At 45.6% G+C, this 19973-nt stretch overlaps 2 protein-coding genes across 2 annotated transcripts; one reads left to right on the top strand and one right to left on the bottom strand.

Moving 5' to 3' along the window:
• The first annotated feature begins 8 nt into the window (after positions 1-8).
• LOC141505098 (kelch-like protein 9) lies at positions 9-15246 on the top strand. The gene is given in 4 exon segments (XM_074210614.1): positions 9-5759; positions 6211-6463; positions 7100-7260; positions 7576-15246. Coding segments are annotated over 4 exon segments (1653 nt in total). The 5' UTR covers positions 9-4847; the 3' UTR covers positions 7903-15246.
• Positions 1281-15828, bottom strand: DPP7 (dipeptidyl peptidase 7). Its single transcript, XM_074210615.1, has 13 exons — positions 15652-15828; positions 14480-14593; positions 13901-14040; positions 12977-13140; positions 10856-10991; positions 10438-10519; positions 9843-10009; positions 9125-9185; positions 4233-4351; positions 3983-4139; positions 3660-3724; positions 3293-3363; positions 1281-2016 (listed from the first exon to the last, which is right to left on the bottom strand). The coding sequence occupies exons 1-13, from the start codon at positions 15767-15769 to the stop codon at positions 1923-1925; spliced, it is 1488 nt and encodes a 495-aa protein (XP_074066716.1). The 5' UTR covers positions 15770-15828; the 3' UTR covers positions 1281-1922.
• Between the last annotated feature and the right edge of the window lie 4145 nt (positions 15829-19973).

Below are 19973 nucleotides of genomic sequence, written 5' to 3'. Positions count from 1 at the left end.
CCTTGATTCAAGTATCTTTGTTTTTTTCACTATTTGGTAGTGAATAAATTTATGCTTATATGTTGGAAAGTAAATAGCTCTGACCATCCTTGTGAGTTTATTGAAGGCAAGGAATGGCTCCTGGAATGGGTATCTGTACCTCTGTCAAAAGCCAAATCCCATTTAGGGTAAGCAAAATAAATAGACAAGATTTATTCATCTGTAAACAAATGAGTCCCAAATCTATAGAACCATCCCTAAATCATTGGTCTGTACTTGTCACATGACATCCTCTTCTAAACCTAACCCTTCTGCAAATTTCATTTTCTGTTGAGTTCATTAGCATCCCTCCAGTCTTCCAATTTTATGACTTCCTTAACTTTTCCCTTTCAGTCCTCCCTTCCACATCCAGTTTATCTAGTCTTGTCTTTTTATCTCAGCCTTTGTCATGTTATTTTTTCTTTTTGCAAGATAGTGGAGTTAAATGACTTGCCCCAAATCTTGCAGCTTGTATGCATTAGGTGTCTGCTGTTAGATTTGAATTCAGGTCCTCCTGACTGGGGACCAATACTCTATCCATTGTCCCACCTAGATTATTATTTAATACCTCATTGGTCTAACTACTTCTGTCCTTCACACAACTGCTAAAATGATCTACCCAGAGCTCTCATGTGATTATATATGCTAGGTTTAGTATTCCAAGGAAAGAGAAAGATGGCACTGCAAGGGCTAAGCATATGAAATAAGTTTAAGGGCCTATGTAACATGATTGATTGATAGGATGTCCTTAGGGATGGCACAAGATCACATACCAACCATGGCCATACATACATATACACACCTTTCTTTCAAAAAATGACTGCATGTTATCCAGATAGCTTATTCCTGCAAAGTTTCCTCTCCAAACCATTATCTAGTCCACAGGTTTTATAAATACATGAAATGAGTTGGGTGTTAGAATTCTCTAGGTGCCAAGGCCTGTTCTTGTAGTTATCCAGAAGTCCCTTGGACTGTCTTGGCATTCCAATCAGGTCACTTTGTTGCTTGGGAGCACATTGGCTTCCCATTGCCTATAGGATAAAATATGAATGCCTTAGTCTGGCATTCCACCCCCTACTCAACATACCTTCCTGACCTGGCCATCCCCATACATGGAACACTCCCCAATAACCTTTAACTCAAAAGAATCCTTGATTTCCATTAAGTTGGCCCTTCTCACTTCAGTATATGAAACTGGTTTAAAAGTTTTAATATTGATTTGGTGAATTCAAATCTCAACAGTGAAGATAAAAGTCTCCTAGTTAAAAGCCAGGTGAAATTTTATTGTTTATTATCCAGAAACAAATGTGGTGTGACTCCTCTTCCCATTGGAGCCTTAGGTAAGCCTTTTGTGGAGTCCTGACTGACAGAACCCTCAACTCTTCTGCATAAGTTTTAGCAGCATGGTGCAATTTGTTTTTCAGAGGTGGAGAAAATTTCAATTACAATGGGGGTGGGGTAAAGGACATTCATAACTAACTTGAAATCTTTCTTTAGGGTACCAGAATCTTATAAGAAAAGTTAAAGAGCTTTTTTTTTTTGCTTTTATGGTGTACAAAAAAGGGAAAATCACACACTGAGATCTCTCCCCAGATTCCCTAAAATGGAAAACTCGAGCTATGTGGGAACAGTAGGGAAGGGAACCTTTATTAAGCCCAGATAGGAGGGAACCCTTTGTACAATTGCTTCTTAAGCCCAGATACCACACACAGACTATTGGAGATGGTGTGCCAAGTCAAAATGATCCTGCTCAGTATTTGACGTTTGGGAGTTGAGTTTATCAAGCAATAGTCCTTGTCTGACTCAGTCTTAGGCCTGGGCAGAGTGAACCTCTAAAGACCCTACTTTGGGCCTGGTTTTGGAAATCTTCCTGTTGGCTGGCACTGAAGGTAGTCATGCTACTGTTAATTTCTTCCTGTTTTCACCCATTCATGTATATATGCAGCTTCTAGCTTCCGGACCTCCACGACAGAGATGGGGTCTGCTGGGTTGGACCCTCTGGAATAAGCAACACAAGGTAGGAAAGGTAAGTACTCTGCTTACCCTGTCCTGAGCCTTTGAGAAGTTCTCCAGCTCAGGCTTTGGTGAGAAAAGGGGAAAGAGGACTACGAACAGGCTGTAACTTGAGAGTGTTTCTAGAATCCTGGGATCAAATGAAGTCTTTGGCTTCATTCACATTAAGCTCAAATCACACTTTGAACTTGCCTCCATATTTCAACTGCCTTCCCCCTCTGCCCTTTGGTACCCTTCTCTCTTTGGCCAGTTCTGGGAAACTCCAATTTTAGGAAAGGTCTAAAACTAGCATCACTCTCCAGGCTTCATCACCATGTTTCCATGGTTTTTGCTTATATTGTCTCCCCCACCCCGGATCAAATAGAAAGTCCTTGATGGCAGGGACAGTTTATTTTATTTGTGTATGTATTCCTACCACTTAGCAAAGTACCTGGCACATAAGCACCTAATAAACCTAATAAGCACCTAATAAATGCTGAATTACCGGCCCAAGATTTCAACCTCCTGAAGAGAGAGCTGCTTTCTCCCTAAACCCTAACTATCCTAAGATACTGCTCAGATGTTACCTCCGTGAAGTCTTCTCTGATGCCCTGCCAACACACACTTTGTACCTTTGCTCACGAGGGGGGAAATCCAGATTAATGATTTTATTGTTATAGGAAAATAGCTTTACAATGCATAATGGCACTTGTTCTACAATATCATCTATTATTATTTTTTGGTTTTTGCAAGGCAATGGGGCTAAGTGGCTTGCCCAAGGCCACACAGCTAGGTAATTATTAAGTGTTTGAGGTCAGATTTGAACCCAGGTACTCCTGACTCCAGGGCCCATGCTTTATCCAATACCTTTATCCACTACGCCACCTAGCCACCCCCATGGAAGGCTCTTAATAATTATTTGTTGCATCAAATAAATAAAATGTTTTATAGATGGGGAAGCTAGATGGAGCAATGGATAGAACACTGGCCATGGAGTCAGGAGGACCTGAGTTCAAATTTGACCTCAGACATTTAATAATTACCTAGCCGTGTTAACTGTATTGCTTTGCAAAAAACCCCGAATAAATTTTTTTTAAAAAAAATGTTGGTTTTTAATATTGTTTAGCCACTTGCCAGCTTTGAGTTGACAATCCTGGCTATCACCCACCCACCCTGGTCCCTGAAATTATATGTGATTCTCTAAACTCCCCTTTGGGTAGGATTTCACTCTTAATATGAGTAGAATACAAACAGAACATTCAAGAAGCCCATGCTGCCCTACCTGAGATCAAGGTGATGAGCTCCACCCTGGATGGTGACAGAGATCAAGGACGAACTCAGATTACTCCTTATCTGTTCAGGGGAAGGAAATCTCACTGTTTAGTTGTAGATTTTTTGGAAAAAGATGGGGGTGGGGATGAGGAGAAAAATATAGCACCAAAGCTGATTGCTTTCTATACCCAGGCAGAGCTGATTAAGAAAGATGCAGGAGGTTCATCTAAACCTTAGTCTTCTGGGGAAAGGCCAGATCTGTCACTGGACTAAAAAGTACCTGAGAAGGATGGTAGAAGTTGGTGCTTAGTCCTATTGCCAACCTTGGTAGAGGTTTATCTTGCCTCAACATGAGCTCAGGCTTACCAGATACTTACCCCACCCCCTGCCCAGGGATCCAAGTCTCCATTTGAAAATATGATGTTGCTTGCAGCTTTGAGATCTGGAAGGGATAAGCAGAATATGAGCAAAAAAAGTGAGCCAAAATTTAAGTCTATTTGCTTATTGGGGTTCAGGAAAACCCAGTGGTAGAATGCATAATCCTGAAGTCAGGGATATACCCAGAAGAATCATAATTGGCTTCTGTCAATTCCTTTTTGGGGGGTGCCTCAAGTAGGCTGGAACAGAACCCATGGAAGGATGAACTGATGTTCCCTCCATATGTTTTAACAGTGTGGATCAGAAATGATTAGTGACTTACTTTTCCCCCAGAAGTTGGTCTGCATCCAACTTTCCCGGGGCCTGACACCCCACCTTGCAAAACAGTACTTCTCTCGGAGGTCACTGGTGAATAGGATCTCAGGGAACATGTCAGTTACGTTATTGCTGTCAAAGGTGAGGTTGATTTCAGTGCAGGCCTGAAAAACATCCCACCCCAAGAAGCCGCATCAAGGCAGGGTCACAGGTAGGGTTTCCATCTAGTCATCACCCAACTGTCCCCAGCCTCGTACCTGATAATCCCAGGCCTCAGCACTGGGGCCTGTGCCACAGCCTGTGGGATCTGCACACTTGTGGTAAAGTTTGTAGATGTCATAGCATGGCTCTGTCCCAGAAGCATTGTAAAGTAGTCCTAAGAGCATGGAAGGAAAGGGTTGGCAACATTCAATACAGTGTCCAGGCTCACATGCATGAGCTCTACCGTCACATTCCCAATAATTAAATGTTAAAATCCTTTTACCATCCACCCCCTACAGCAGAACCAATGTTTTCCTCCTCAGTGGTGTTTCAAGTGTTCTGTTTGCTCTAGCTCAAGTAGTTTAGATACAGGACTGGGAAATCTTGGAAGAGCCAATCCCATCAATCCCATTCCCTCCTTTCCCAAATGAAGTACACTCCAGTGTGAATGTGTGCCAACACTGTACTGCCCAAGGCCCTGCCCCCAAGAATGCTCATTTAATCTGCACATCCCTCTGCTAGGAGCTGGCATGGGGAGCAGACGGGTCCAGGCTTGCCCGATGACGCCGAAATCCCTAACTGCAACAAGCCAATGGCAGGCAAGAGCTTTCTTGTCTATATTGACAGGCACTCCCCAGAAGTAGCCTGGCCCAGTGGAGGCACTGGGCATCATGTCTCTGGTTTCAGCCACATATCCCCAGAAGCTGGTGGAAGGAGTTGGAACTCTGTGGCAATTGGGGGTCTTGTGTGATGTGACCCTCCAAGTTGGTGGTGTCTGTTTCCCTGCCCACCGCGTGGTCCTGGCTTCAGCCAGTGGCTACTGCCGGGCCCTGTTCCTGGGTGACATGGGTCTGGAGTCCACTGTTCCATTACAGGGTATTCAACCTGGGGGGCTGGAGAACGTGCTCAACTTCATTTACTCTGGGAGACTGCACCTCTCAGCAGACAACATCAAGGAGACAAGACAGGCGGCTGAGGTCCTGCTGATCAGGGACGCCATTCGCCTCTGCCATGCCTTCCAAGATACCTCCATGGCCACACCTGGAAAAGTCACTGAAGCCCCTCAGGATGAGCCCTATGTCCGGATGCAACAGGATGCCTTGAGTGAGTTACTGGAGAGAATGGGGATATAGGGAACTAGAGAGCCAACAGTGTTTGAGCCAATGGTGAGGTGGCTGGGGACAACTGTAAGATTTCTGGAGGTGGGGTGGCTCCACTTTCCACCATTGTTGCCCACAGAACTTGAAGGCCCTGCCCAGGCCACATCCACTACGGAGACTTATCTCACCTGTTCCAAAGCCCTGAGAAACCACATGCCTGCTGGTGCCCTGCCAGCCCTGCAGCCTGAACAAGCCTGCCCACGAGCTACTGTCCCTACTCTGCTTGTCCTGGGAGGGCGTGGACCCAACAACCAACTCAGTGGGGACATGTGGGCCATGAGGCTGGCTAATGGGAGCTGGAGGCAAATGGGGAAGCTGGCCACACCACTATACAATCATGCTGTGGCTGTACTCGGGGGCTTCCTCTACATCCTGGGAGGCCAGTCCAAGTTTGACCCAGCAGGCCAGCATCCTTCCAATGAGGTGAGAGCCTTGCATGAGGCCCTATAGTAGAAGCAGTCAGGGAAAGCGTGAGACAAGAGTGAGATGAGCTTTGAGAGAGCCAGCATTCAAAATCCAGGGGAGACCTCTCAACCTTTCCCCTGGCCTTTACTAAGGTGAAAGATTTTCCCAAGCAGAGATGTTCTGCAATCTTACTGCACTGCCAGGCTTATCTAGCTGGGAAAAGTCCAGTGATGTCCTTCCTTACCAATATGCCTCCAAGTCACCAAGGGTCCCTTCCTGGTCATCCAGACTGGGGAGCTCTACAGCCAGTTCTGCCTGAAATCCAAGGAATCCCTCTGGCCAATAATTAGGGCTTCTGTTTGCCCTTCTGAATGGGTTACCACAGGCAGCCACAAGGAGGGAGGGCTAAGTGAATGGGGACTCTGCCCTGGAACACAAACCCTACTCACAGTGATTCCTGGATCCCTAGGTATTTCGATTTGATCCCCAACATGGTGCCTGGCTACAGGCAGCCAGCATGCTTCAAAGAAGAAGTAGATTCCATGGGGCTGTCCTGGGTGAGACCATTGTGGCTGTAGGTGGTGGGACACTTCTGGGCAAACTCACCTGCACTGTGGAAGCTTATGAGCCTGTTCAAGATACCTGGAAGTGGCTGGTGCCTTTCCCTATGCCTGTGGCTGACCATGCTGGAGCCACACACGAGGGCCTTCTTTATATAGCAGGTGAGCTAAGTGAAAGAAGGTTCCCTTTTTCTGTTCAACTGGAGAAAGAGAGGAGGGGAAGGGGGTGGGGGTATATGCAGAAGAATGGCCAGTGAGAGACTGGCATGCTGTCCAAATTCTTAGCCTTGATGGGAGCTTGAGCAAGTTTAGGGACCAACCACACACCAACATTTCTTTCAGTGGGAAAGAAACAAAAGAATTCACTTTCTAAATAGTTGCATAGTCTGAAAACATAAAGCAAGTTCCCAGGAGGGGTTAGATCAGAGGCTCCCTTCTTTATCATCCACCCCTTTGTCAGTCTAGTGGAGTCTCTGTACAACTTCTCCTAACTCTTTTTTAATGCAAAAAATACATAAGTGAAAGTTACCTTAAACTGCAGACTTTTGGAAAGTCCTATATAGCTTTGTGTGTATACACACACACACACACACACAAATACACACATGAATGCACTCATGGATGGATGGGGAAAGAAGGAAGAAGGAAGGGAGAACAGTGTTAAGAACTCCTGGTTTAGATAAACCAAGAAAATCTTGGGTATAGGGCAGGATGGATCGAGGCTCTAGGGACCAGGCCTCCAGAACCATGCCTGCCCTATTCAACATAGGATGTTTAGAGTTTCCTTCCCCACCCAAGGTGGCTTCTCTTCAGGCAAGACCTTAAATCTACTGAGCAGTTACCTTCCTCGTCTGCATCGCTGGGTCCCCAACCACCCACTGACTTTCTCCCGCTGTGAACACAGTCTTGCAGCTTCTAGAAACACCCTCTTCTGTGTTGGAGGCCGGACCCTTACTCCAGTGAGTATCATAGGAAGAAGCTGGAGGATGGGGGAAGAATGGGCTTGGTTTATCTGAGCAAGGGGGTCAGGCATTAAATAATGTAACCCACCCCATTCCACCCTATCCCTAAATTCATTTCCATCTTATAAGTGAAAAAACTGAGTGCCTAAGATCATGCAGATAGCTCATAGCAAAATCAGAATACAGGTCTCCTGAAAATGTGTATTATTCCTATCCTGATGTAAATTCTTGAGAATCCTAGCCTTCTTGGGAACTCCTAGGACTCTGAAGGACAGGCAGCTAGATATGACTGATAATCACTCATGTGCACAGGCAGGGACATGGGTCCATGTTGCTGAGACCGAGTGCTACAGCCCAAGCACAGACCAGTGGACAGTTCTGCGTCTCATCTCCCTGGGCCGATGCCAGCTGAGCATGGTTGGGCATGAGGACCAGCTCTATGTAACAGGTGGGGGCTCTCTGAGCACCAGGACCAAGGAGGCTATAGTCCTGGTGTCCAAGCCAGCAGGCTGGGCCTGGCAGGAGGTGGGCTTCCTGCCACAGCCACTATTGGATCATGCTTCTTGCATCTTTTCCTTTCCTGGAGTTCCAGCCCCAGAGGAGTGAGAAACCCATAGTGAACCTTCTGGTTACCAGTGAAAAGCAGATGAGGCCAGCAGGAAAATTACAGCAAGGAGAGAAGTGCTGCCCACCTTAATCTGGTCTCCCTTCTCTGAGCATCATGTGACCATCTGGGCCCCAGTGAACTACTGAATAAAGATGAATATAACTCAATCCAGATGCACTAGTGGAGCTGTCAGGCAGGACAAGTAGAAGGGGAATCCTAGACTCTGGCATTTCCAGCCCCAACACTCACTCGGAGAGGTACAACCCAGAATAGAGATGATAGGGACAGACTCATGGGACTAGAGCAGAGGGACAAGCCCAAGGACAAGCCCTACATCCGATACTCACTGAATTTCAGAGCCATAGTAACCAGGGACAATGCCAACACATGTATCTCCTTAATCCTTGTTGGTGAGATGGGAGCTCTGCCACTTTACTAACAGGTTCTCAGACAAATCACTACCCCTCTATGGAGTTCAGTTTCCTCATCTGTAAAATAATGGGGCTGGCCAAGGATGATCTGTAAAAGTAGGAACAGCAAATATTTACATAACACTGAATGTTTTGCAAAGTTCTTCATTCATTCCTTTGTTTGATCCTCATAGGAGGTAAAAGCTATTATTCCCATTTTTACAGATGAGGAACCCGAGGCTGAAATAGGTGTTAAGTGACTCATCCAGGGTCACACACCTGGTAAGTATGTGAAAGTGTATTTGAATGTCAAGGCTTCCTAACTCCCACTTCCTTGACTCACTGTACCACCAAAGTATTGTGAGGTCTCATCCAGCACAAATCCTTATCTTTTGTTTAGGTCAGCTGTCTTCCATGAGGAGGTAAGAGCAACGTTCTCTCTACTCTTCCCTAGTCCCTACTGCTTCTCTGACGCTCACCTTACCATCACTTCTACACTCTTTTCTTCCCATCCCAATAGTCGTCTTCTCTCCATTTCTGTTGGGCTCATCAGGCAGAGGGTGTCAGTAAAAGGAAAACTGCCAATACTTGGCCCCAGGAAGCCAACAGGGAATGGGACTCCATGATGAAACAGTTCCTCATTCACATTCTTTTGCTTTATGAACATGAATTTCTAACCTAGTCCTAAACTTGAGTTCTCACAGAATACCAAAAACACCAGATCAATAATGGACCATTCAACCTATGTCTCAAATTGCTGATTACTGGGAAGGAGATTGGTCAGATACCCTTCGACCCAGCAGACTCCCAGAGCTAGCTCACCTTAAGGACTCTGAAGACTTACCAGTCAGCTCCCTGAGGCCCCGGATCTGATTTTCTGCATGAAGTAGCCGATCACATCCCACCTGGCAAGAGACATTCTGGTCAGTCTCCCTTCTTAACTTATTGGAGAGTAAAGTTCAGGAACTCTGAGGGTGGGAACATAAAATTTCCAGGACCATGGTCTTGCCTCTCCCCGCATCTCTGGCACAAACTGGGAGGATAATTTTAGTGACACTGGAGGGAACTTTGGTACCAGGGACAAAACTGGAGGCAGTGAGAGAAGTGAATATGGAAACAAAATTTGAATTTTTATTCAGAAGCCTTGCATTTGAATCCCAGCTCTGTTGTTTATTGCCAGTGTGACTCTTAGCTAGTCACCTCACATCTGTAGGCCTGTTTTCTCATTGTAATAATGAGGGGTTTAGGACAGATGATCTGGAAAGTTCCCTTCAGTTCTCAAACCACTAAATTTCAAACTTTTAAGTGGCTGGACTTCAAGCCTGAGTTCACTGTCCCTTCTTAACCTTGTTGGAAAAAGCTCATATGGCTATGTAGTCAAGAACACCTTGCCAGTCTCAAACAAGACTACTCTGGTTCAGCTAGGGCACTCATCTCTGCCTCCTTCCATTTGCTGGGATTCTGTTAATTTAGGAACAAGAGGCTCTTGCTCAGGTTGGGAGCTCTGGCAAATGTTCTTCCACACTCTCCCCCAATGTCCAAGAACCCCTGGGACTTCTTACCTTGACAGGATTGGCTGGGAAATGGCCCATGAAATCAGTTGGGTAGGGGTAGTCCATCATTGTGATCATGGTGAAGGCATTTCGGGCAAACTCAAACAACTGGATGAGGGCTGAGTCATTTGAGGGCTGTGTGCAAGTACCCATTTCCTGACTGATTCTGTCAAAGGCTTTGAGGAGAAGAAGAAAAGAAGGAATGCGCTAATCCTCACATCCAGAGGGATGCTATGGCCTAAGCAAAAAGGAGCTAAGATAGTATTTTTGAGTCCAATGCACACATCATCTCCTCAAATGACTCAGGGTCCAGGAAGCAACATTTTCAGAGAGAAGGGGATTCCTAAATCCTGGGCAATCTTCTCATTACAGGAGGGCTATCCATTGATATCCAAGGCAGTATGGTTCAGGGGAAAGAGCACTTAATCAGGATGCAGGTCTCTGTCATCACCAAATCACTGTGTCTTTAGGCAAGTGACCTTGCGCTTCAGTTTTTTTTTAACAGTGAAATGAGGATAATATCACCTGCTCTGTCTCTATTCCAAAGATGCTTAATGACCAAGTAAATTAGTATATGAGAAACAGCAGAAAGAATTACTGTTACCTCCTTGTAGGAACAGGTCTCTGATCAGTCTGAAGGCTTCTCGCACTCCCTGGACACACTTAGGGCTGTAATTCTCAAAGTCCTGGGGAGGAGGGGAAACCCCAAAGCATATGAGTCCCCCCTCTATTCCTATGCTCTTTCCTTGGGGAAAGTCATGGCAGTGCAGAACACAGAGGTGAGCTGTAGAATACAGGATCTATGGTGCCCCCAATTCAATATAATTCAACATTAAAGACAAAAATGAAGCAGTCTTTGTTTGCAAGGAGTTTACAAGCTAGTACATGGGATACAACAAGCACCTAGATCATTCAAGGGCTGCTGGAAGCATGATGCTAGGATGTTCCAGCCTGGGCAGAGGCCCCTGCTGGAACAAGGAGGGTTGAGGGCTCCTGTAGACTGGGGTGCTGGTCCAACTTACAGCAGTGACATCTCTGAAGAACTGCCTGGAGTCGCCGACACCAGCGATGGACAGCACAGGGGCACTTGCAGCCAGTGCTCCTGCCACCAGATTGGGGTACTTCATCCTCATGTAGGCACTGAGCATCCCTCCGTAACTGGGGAGGCCACAAGAGAAGACCCTGTCTGAGACACTCCTTCCTCCCAAGTCTCTCCAGCTTTGTCTCCCCAACACATGCCCTCCACTCCTGCCAGGCCTAGACTCCTATTGTTCCTCTGGAAATACTAAACTCTAAACTCCACCCCACCTTCAAACCCCAGTTTTATAAAATGGAGGCTGTAATACTTGTGCTGTCTACCTGACTGAAGGTGGGGGGAGTATAGAATTTTCTGAACTGTAAAGTGCTATATGAAAACAATCTCCATTCATACTTCAAGGCCTACACCACAGAAGTATCTATGTCATAAATATATTCTTCCACTTTCAAGCCTGGAAAGTAGATCAAATTCCCCAAAGCCTGGAATAGTAGCACAGTGAGGGAAGTGAGGTAAGCTATCCTTGGGATCTGAAGGAGAGAATTTTAGAACTAATAAGATGTCTTCCTGACATTGAGGTGAGTCTCCTTAGCCTTTCTAGTCCTCAGTTTCTTCATCAGGAGATAGGGATGCTGTTTTTCTCTTCAGAAGAGTGTTGAGAAGATTAAATAAAATGAAGCTTCATGATAAAAAGAAAAAATGAGGGGGCAGCTAGGTGGTGCAGTGGATAGAGCACCGGCCCTGGAGTCAGGAGTACCTGAGTTTAAATCCAGCCTCAGATACTTAATAATTACTTATCTGTGTGGCCTTGGGCAAGCCACTTAACCCCCATTGCAAAAACTAAAAAAAAAATGAATCCTACAAAGGCAGCTATTATCATTTGTCAATCAATAAACATTTATAAAGCACTTTGGGCCAGTGTGTGCTAAGAGAATTGAGGCAGCTAGGGTCCACAAGGATATAGGCAGGTAGAGACAGAATTAATACAAGAGAATGTTGAAACAAAGGCAGTGGTAGCTGGACAGATCAGGAAAGACCAAGATACTTAAGCTCAGCCTGGAATAAAACCAGGGACTCTAAAGCAAAAGTGAGAAGGGAACTCCAGACATGGGGAAGAGCCAGGACAAAGGCCCAGAGAGAAGAAATAGAAAGACACCATGAAAAAATAGCAAGGCCAGTTTGGCTTGAATGGAAAAAATGTGAGGATGAATACAGTTTAATAAGCCTAGGAAGATGGGCTGGAGTCAGATTATGAATATCTTTAACAGTCAAACAGAGGATTTTGCATTTGTTGCTAAGTAGTTTACTGAATAAGGGAGTAATGTAATTACTGGTAGCTTCATGGGGGGGTCGGCTTAGAACAGAGGGAGGATTAAGGCAAGATCCAGAAAGAGGCAATTGCAAGAATTCATGGGAAGGGTGATGAGCTGAGTAGGGATGATAGCTACAATAATGGAGAGAAAGGGACTGTTCCTGGATGAACAAGATAAGAGGTGGGTATCAAGGATAAGCAATGTTTTGAATCTAGGTGACTGGAAGAACAATGGTATTCTCAACAAAAATAAGGAAGTCTGACAGAGGGGTGGGTTTGGGAGGAAGGATAATTGATTTGTTTTGGACACATTGAATTTATTATGCCTATTTCACATCCAGTTCAAAATGTCCAACAGAAAATTCATTACTATTAACTGTCACCAATAGAGGAGTGGCAGGGCCTGGGAATATACTTGTTCTAGGGTTTGGATTATCATTTAGAAATCCAAAACACTGCAGGTTATTTAGGAAAACCAAATTTCAAAATGTCCCTTAGTGCCCTATTCCAGGGCCGTTCAATGAGCCTGCGGGTTTATTAAATGCTTTAGTAAACAAAGCCAAGCTACCGCAGACTCTCACTAAAATGGCAAGTCAAAATATAAAAACTTTTAAAAGTAAGGTTGGACAGCTCTGCTCTACTCGAAACTTCTGATAAGCTGAGCACCAAGGGAAATATGGCAGAGACTGTGGAGGAAGAATCTGGGGCTGGAAAGACAGTGAGGTTGATCCTAAAAGGCCAAGCTTGTGAACACCTGCAGCTCCTTGGACACCATATGGCTGTACAGGAACATACCTCCCTCCAAAGGTAATGACAGGCACATTCTCAATCTTATACTCCTTCTGGAGAGCCTGGATCAATACAGCAAAGTCAGCCAAGGCCTGCTCCACTGTAAGCAGGGATGTATTTCCCTTCTTGGTGGACTGGTCCCCAAATGGGAGGGACTTTCCATAGTAGCGCTGGAAAATAAGAATAAAAAACCAGACTGACCTCAACAATCTAATCCCAGCCCAGCATCAGACTCCACTGGCCAAGACCAAAATTGACCTGTTCCCCAGTTGGTCTCCTTTTCAGGTCACAGGCAAATTCACTGTATAGGGATAGCTCAATTTCATTTTGTAGCATCAAAATGTGTGTGCGAGACCCCAGCATGTTATATGATGACAAAGGCAGGAATGATAAAGAGAAGAGGTCGGACTTCAAATGCCCGAAATTATTCAAAATAGTTTCATTCCAATTGTATGAACTTGGTGAAAATAACTAAACATGCAACTTTTCTTTTAAAGTCTGAGTAAAAAACTATCAAGGCTGTATGAACATGGGTCAGACTGTCCTTGAGCCCAACAGTTGATGTTCTGATACAAAAGCAGAGCTGCAGGGGCAGCTAGGTGGCACAGTGGAAAGAGTACTGGCCCTGGAATCAGGAGTACCTGAGTTCAAATCTGACCTCAGACATTTAATAATTACCTAGCTATATGGCCTTGAGCAAGCCACTTAACCCCATTGCCTCGCAAAACAACAACAACAAAAACCCTAAAAAAAGAAAAAAAAAGAAAAAAAAAGAAAAAGCAGAGCTGCTCTGACACGAAGCAAAACAAACATTGAAGGGAGAGAATGGGGGCATGATCTGTTCCTCTCCTTATCTGGAGAATCAGCCCACTGTTATCTGCCCCAGCAAAGAGCCCCAAATTTGAGAAAAAAAAAAAACATTGTACCCACATGTTCAGCAAAAACGACCAGAGCCTCCTCAACTGATGCTAGTTCCAGAATGAAATCGCAGTTATTGGCAAAGTCCCAGATATCTGCTTCATTTCCCGTATAAAAAAATATTGGTCCTGTTGCCTTCTTCCAGAACTTCTCTGTAAGACAGACCAAGAGAAAGAGAGGGAGTATTCTATTTGTCAAAGCAAATGTCCTGGGTTATCCGCTCCAGGGAAAAAGTTTTATTGTAGTTTTCTCCCATTCCCAAGGAACTCCAAGACTGATCACCAACAAAAAGGGCTGACCTACAGGGGATTCAGTCAAAACCAACATTCCTTTCCCTCAAGGGGCTTATGTTCTGCAGGACAGGACAGGGCTTTACCTAAAGCCCTGAAGTAATGGTTTCCCCATCTACTAGGCCCCTCCTGGTGAGACAGTTTGGCAAAAATATAGAGTGAGTCTTCCACTGCCCACACTGCCAATGACCTTTGCCACTCAACCAATGTATTAGTATAAATGTATGTTCATACAACATACATGGGATGGGGAGGGTCCTAGTTGGGCTCCTCTGCTCTCACTTTCTTCACCAGACCTCACCTGTCACCAGGAACCGCTGGAGAAACATATTGTTGCCATAGCTCTCAAAGTTGAAATGATCCAAAATCTGCTCAAACCATCGTTCCTGGAAGTCCACCTGGGAGGCTTCTTGAACTGGGGAGAGATGCACTAGGTTAGCAATTACTCCAGTCAAAGGATGTGGGACCCAGAGCTGGGAGGACACTGTGCCTGTGAGAGCAGCGCAGGTACCTATATTCTACTGCTGCTGGCTATACCCAACTGGCCATGGACCATGCTTCACATCTGATCTATCTACCACCAGAAAAGAAATGCCTGCCTTGAAATCTTGTCATCTGCTCTCCCCTAACTCCCTCCCCTCCTTTATTATTAGTTTTTTAATTATTTGCTCTAGAAACAGTAAACAAATCTGGGCCTGACAGCCAATTGCCCTATTGACTCACCATCTCTGTGACTATACAGATCACAACTCCTTTCCCTGACCACAACTCTATGATTTTCTGTAAATTCCTTAAGGGTTTTCTTAAGATATTTCAAAGCTCACAACTAAGCCTAAATCACTATTAGGTGAAGAGCCAGCAAAAGAAGAAGTGGTCAAACAGGAAGAGAACCAAAAATGTGTCACAGAAGCCAAGGGAGTTTTCAAGAATAGTCTCAAGAGTTGCTGCAGTCCAAGAAGGGCAAAGCAGTAGGAAGGGCTAATGGACTTAAGCAAATTAAAAGATTTTAGACAATCATAAGAATGAATAAGTGGCAAGTAGAAAAATAAGAGACAAGTGCAGATGACCCTTTAGAGAAAGAGTGAGGAAGGAAGAATGGTGGGGGGGAGGGAGGAGGAGGGAGAAGAGACGAAGTCAGATCTGAGTGGACATTTTTAAGGATGAAGGAGTTCGAGTATGTTTATGGGCAGTGGAGGGATGCAGAGGCTGACGATGGGGTGGGGGAGGGGAGGAAATGAATGCCTGGTCCAGCCAGCTTCTGGGGGGGGAAAAAGAGAAATGGAGGTTCCTTGAGGGCAACTAAAAAAACCAATGACAAGCATTTATTAAGTGCCTACTCCGTCCACATCGGCAAGGTAAAACCAAAATGAAGCAGGCCCTGCCGAGGGGAGCTCCCGGGGCATTTGGGAAGAACGGGGGCACTAGGTGCGGGGGGGGGGGGGGGGGGAGGGGCTCCAGGGGCTGGGCACTCACCCCGGGTCCCCCCGCTGCTCGGGTCTAGCCTCAGCCCCAGCAGCAGCAGCGGCAGACCCCAGGTCGGGGGGAGGCGCGGGCCCCGCGGGGCGGCAGACAGCATGGCCCCGGGGCCCATGGGCGCGAGTGGCCCCGAGCGCGGCCCGCCCGGCTGGGACCGCCGAGGAGGGTCAGGTGACCGGCCGCACGTGATCCCAGGGCCCCCGGGGCCGGTCACGAGGCGGGCCCCGCGCACCGCCGTGCCCCCGTGCGCTCAACGGGCGCAGCGCCCCCTGCCGGCGGCGGGGCGGCCCTCCCCCAGAGTCACGTGCTCCGAGGCCCCGCCCCTCGGGCCGGCGGCGGGAGGCCGAGGCAGGAGAGCCCGCCACGGCCGTGCCAAGCCATCGGCACCGGCCGAGACCGGGGCGAGGCCCCGAAGACGCGGCCGAAAAAGCCGAATTAGAACCCAGGCCCGGGAGGGAGCACAGCAAGGACTCGTGCCCCTCGTGCTTCGGCCAGGAGCCAGGGCTGCAGCCCGCTCAGCCCCGCCGCCCCGTCCCACGGCTCCGTCTCGGGGGCGATATTCGGTCCTGCGGCGGTGCCCGCTGTGGGCAGGGAGGCCTGGCAGAGAGCCCGGCAGTGCCCTGTGACCCGCGCCGCCCTCAGCTCTAACGTGGGCAGAAGACCTGGCTTCCCTGCCCTACACACCTGCCCTCCTCCGCACCGGGGCCTCCATGGCCGACCCCGGGCTTCTCCGCCAGCCAGACCCTCGGAGCTGGCTTCACCTGGATTTCAACTAAAGTTCTACCTTTTGGGCAACTAGGTGCGGGTGGGCAGAGCACCAGCCCTGGAGTCAGGAAGACCTGAATTCGGATGCGGCCTCACACACTTAATAATGACCTAGCTGTGTAACGCCGGGCAAGCCATAGCCCCATTGCCCCACAAAAAGAAAAACAAAAAAATGAAGTGACCCCTTCTGCTAGAAGTTTTTGCTTCCAAGATCTTACTGCATTTTCATTATCTCTACTTTATCTTATTTGTATGTAGTTGTATGTAGTTGTTCCCATACTGTCTTCCCATTATACTTAAAAGCAGGGACTTGTTTTGCAATGCTTTGTATCTCCAGTGTCTGGCAGATAGTAGGCACTTAAAAGGTTCTTGATTTCTTCTCTGTAGAAAGGTGGTATAGGCATACCTCGTCTTATTGTGTTTTACACATAATTGAGATAATTGAGTTTTTTACAAATTGAAGGTTTCTTACAACTCTGAATTGAGTAAGTGTATTGGTGACATTTTCTCAATGGCAAATGCTCACATTATGTCTCCGTGTCAATTTTTGGGGTTTTTTTTGTTTGTTTTTTGTTGTTGTGTTTTTAGATTTTTCAAGGCAGTGGGGTTAAGTGGCTTTCCCAAGGCCACACAGCTAGGTCATTATTAAGTGTCTGAGACCAGATTTGAACTCAGATACTCCTGACTCCAAGGCTGGTGCTCTATCTACTGCGCCACCTAGTCTCCCCTCTGTGTCAATTTTTTGATAATTCTTTAAAATTTTTTTTTGCAAGATAATGGAAATAAGCGACTTACCCAAGGTCACCCTGTTAAGCAAGTACTAAGTGTCTGAGGTCACATTTGAACTCAGGTCCTCCTGACTCCTGGGCTAGTGGTCTATCCTCTGTACCACCTAACTGCCCCCATTTTTGGCAATTCTTACACTATAGGGTGATCAGTGATCTATGGACTTTGATGTTATTATGTAATTGTTTTGGGCCTTCAGCAACCACACCCAGATAAGACGGGGAACTTCATCATAAGAACTGTGGATATTCTGACTGTTTCATTGACCAGCTGTTTCTCTCTCTTCTCTCTCTCTCTCTCTCTCTCTCTCTCTCTCTCTCTCTCTCTCTCTCTCTCTCTCTCTTCTCTCTCCTCCTCCTCCTCCTCCTCCTCCTCCTCCTCTTCCTCCTCCTCTTCTCTATTCCCTGAAACAATAATATTGAAATCAGGTCCAACCTTACAGTGGTCTCTAAGTATTCAAGTAAAATAAACATAGTTGCCTGTGTCTCTCACTTTAAATCAAAAGCTAGAAATGATTAAGCCAAGTGAAGAAAGTATGTTGAAAGCTGTGAAGACCAAAAGCTAGGTCCCTTTCAACAAACAGTTGACTAAGTTTGTGAATGCAAAGGAAAAGTTTTTGAAGGAAATTAAAACTGCATTTTTTTTAAGGTTTTTGCAAGGCAATGGGGTTAATTGGCTTGCCCAAGGCCACACAGCTAGGTAATTATTAAGTGTCTGAGACCAGATTTGAACCCAGGTACTCCTGACTCCAGGGCCGGTGCTTTATCCACAATGCCACCTAGCCACCCAAAACTTCATTTTTTAGAAATTAAGTATTTTTCATTTAAGGGATATACTTTTAGACATAATATTATTACATACTTAATAGACTACAGTATAGTATAAACATAACTTTTATATGTACCAGAAAACCCTGAAAATCCTATAGCTTGCTTAATTTGATATTTGCTTTATTGGGATGATCTGGATCCAAAGCTACAATATTTCTGAGGTATGCCTCAGGATAATAGGATAAAGGGAAGGTTTATCGCTAATCTTTTGCGTTTTTGTTTTTTGTTTTTTGCAAAGCAAACAGGGTTAAGTGGCTTGCCCAAGGCCACACAGCTAGGTAATTATTAAGTGTCTGAGACCAGATGTGAACCCAGGTACTCCTGACTCCAGGGCCAGTGCTTTATCCACTGCACCACCTAGCAGCCCTGATCTTTTGCATTTTTATCACCATTTCCAGACTGAGTTTGACACACAGGTTGGTTGGTATCCTTTGTCTTACATAGAACTGTGGGTCTCAAGGGCCTTGAATGCCACACAGGGGAGTTTGAATTTTGTTGTTTAATTAGTCTGGTCTTGGTCTGAAGGGTTGATGGCTTTACTGATGAGGCAGAAAGTAGAACAGATTGAGTAGAGGTAGGAGGACTTGTTAGGAAAGGAATGTATTAGTTTGCTTGGGTGGTACTGAAGACCCATCTTAGTGCTAATTAAGTTCAGTCATGTTCAACCTTTTGTGACCCCATCTTTCTTGGCAAAGACACTAGATAGTGTCTTTGCTATTTCCTTCTTCATTTTTCAGATAAGGAAACTAAGGCAGACTGGTAAAATGACTTGTCCAGGGGTCACCCAGCTAGTAAATATTTTAGGCCTAATTTGAACTCAGGGAGAGGAGTCCTCCTGATTCCCAGCCCATTGCTCTATCCATTGTGTCACCTAAGACATAACAGACACAATAGATATTTGTTGTAGTAGTCTGGTGGCAATGGGAACAGAGAGGAAAGGAGAGATGAGAAAACATGAAGTTGGAGACAGTAAAGAACTTTTGACTAACTTGATATATGGGAGCAGATAGAGTGTAGAGTGCAAACTAATTCAAGGCTCTTAACCCGGGAGACTTAGGGAAATCACAGTCCCAAATAAGGAAATCACAAAGAGGAGGAGATTTAAGAAGAACGCTCATCTGCTCCATTTTGTACATGTTGTTTGAGATGGCCTTTAGCCAGTTGGAGATCCCAGAAGAAAAGCTAAAATTGAAGATAATAGATTTAGGAATTTTTTTTCCTCTTTTCTGTGCCAACTCCTACCCTAGTCCCCAACATAAGGCTAAGCACACATTGGGTCTTAATTGAAAACTCACATTTAATTTAGTAAAGAGGTTGCTAAAAAAATGACAATGGATCCAGTTTCTACTATTGTTTTGTTCTCCTAAAGGTTCTTGGTCTTCATCAAAACTATAATTAAGGCTGGGAAACCTGTACTTTGCTTCAGGGCAGTAAAATTTAAAGGGATCTATCCTCAGACTCTAGCTGTGTAACCTTGAACAAGTAATTTAATTTCTATTAGCCTCCATTTCCTCAGCTGTAAAATGAAGATAATAATAGTACCTACCTCACAGGGTTATTGTGAGATCAAATGAGATATTTGTCAAACCTCTTAGTGCAGTAGGACCTATAAGTATTCCCTTCCCCTACTCCCTATCCATCACACCAGACACTGGAGATAAAAAAGACTAAATTGAAATATTCTCTACATTCAGGAAGCTTATATTCCACCAGGGAGTCATGTACTTTTAAAAGTTTATGCAAAAGAAATAGGAAGAAATTTTTAGTGGAAAGGCATGGCAGCTTGGGGATTGGGATGTCAGGAGATGACTGGCAAGCAGGCAGGTTTGGGGGGCTCAAAGTGAGAAAGACTTCATAGCTAGGCATGGGAGCACAGGACTGAAATTCCAGCTGTTAGGGAGGCTGAGGCTGATATATCTCTTATGCCCCTCAGTTGAT

This window comes from Macrotis lagotis, chromosome 1, assembly GCF_037893015.1.
Source record: "Macrotis lagotis isolate mMagLag1 chromosome 1, bilby.v1.9.chrom.fasta, whole genome shotgun sequence".
In the NCBI taxonomy this organism is placed as follows: Eukaryota; Metazoa; Chordata; class Mammalia; order Peramelemorphia; family Peramelidae; genus Macrotis; species Macrotis lagotis.
This window is presented reverse-complemented; position numbering and strand designations above follow the sequence as displayed.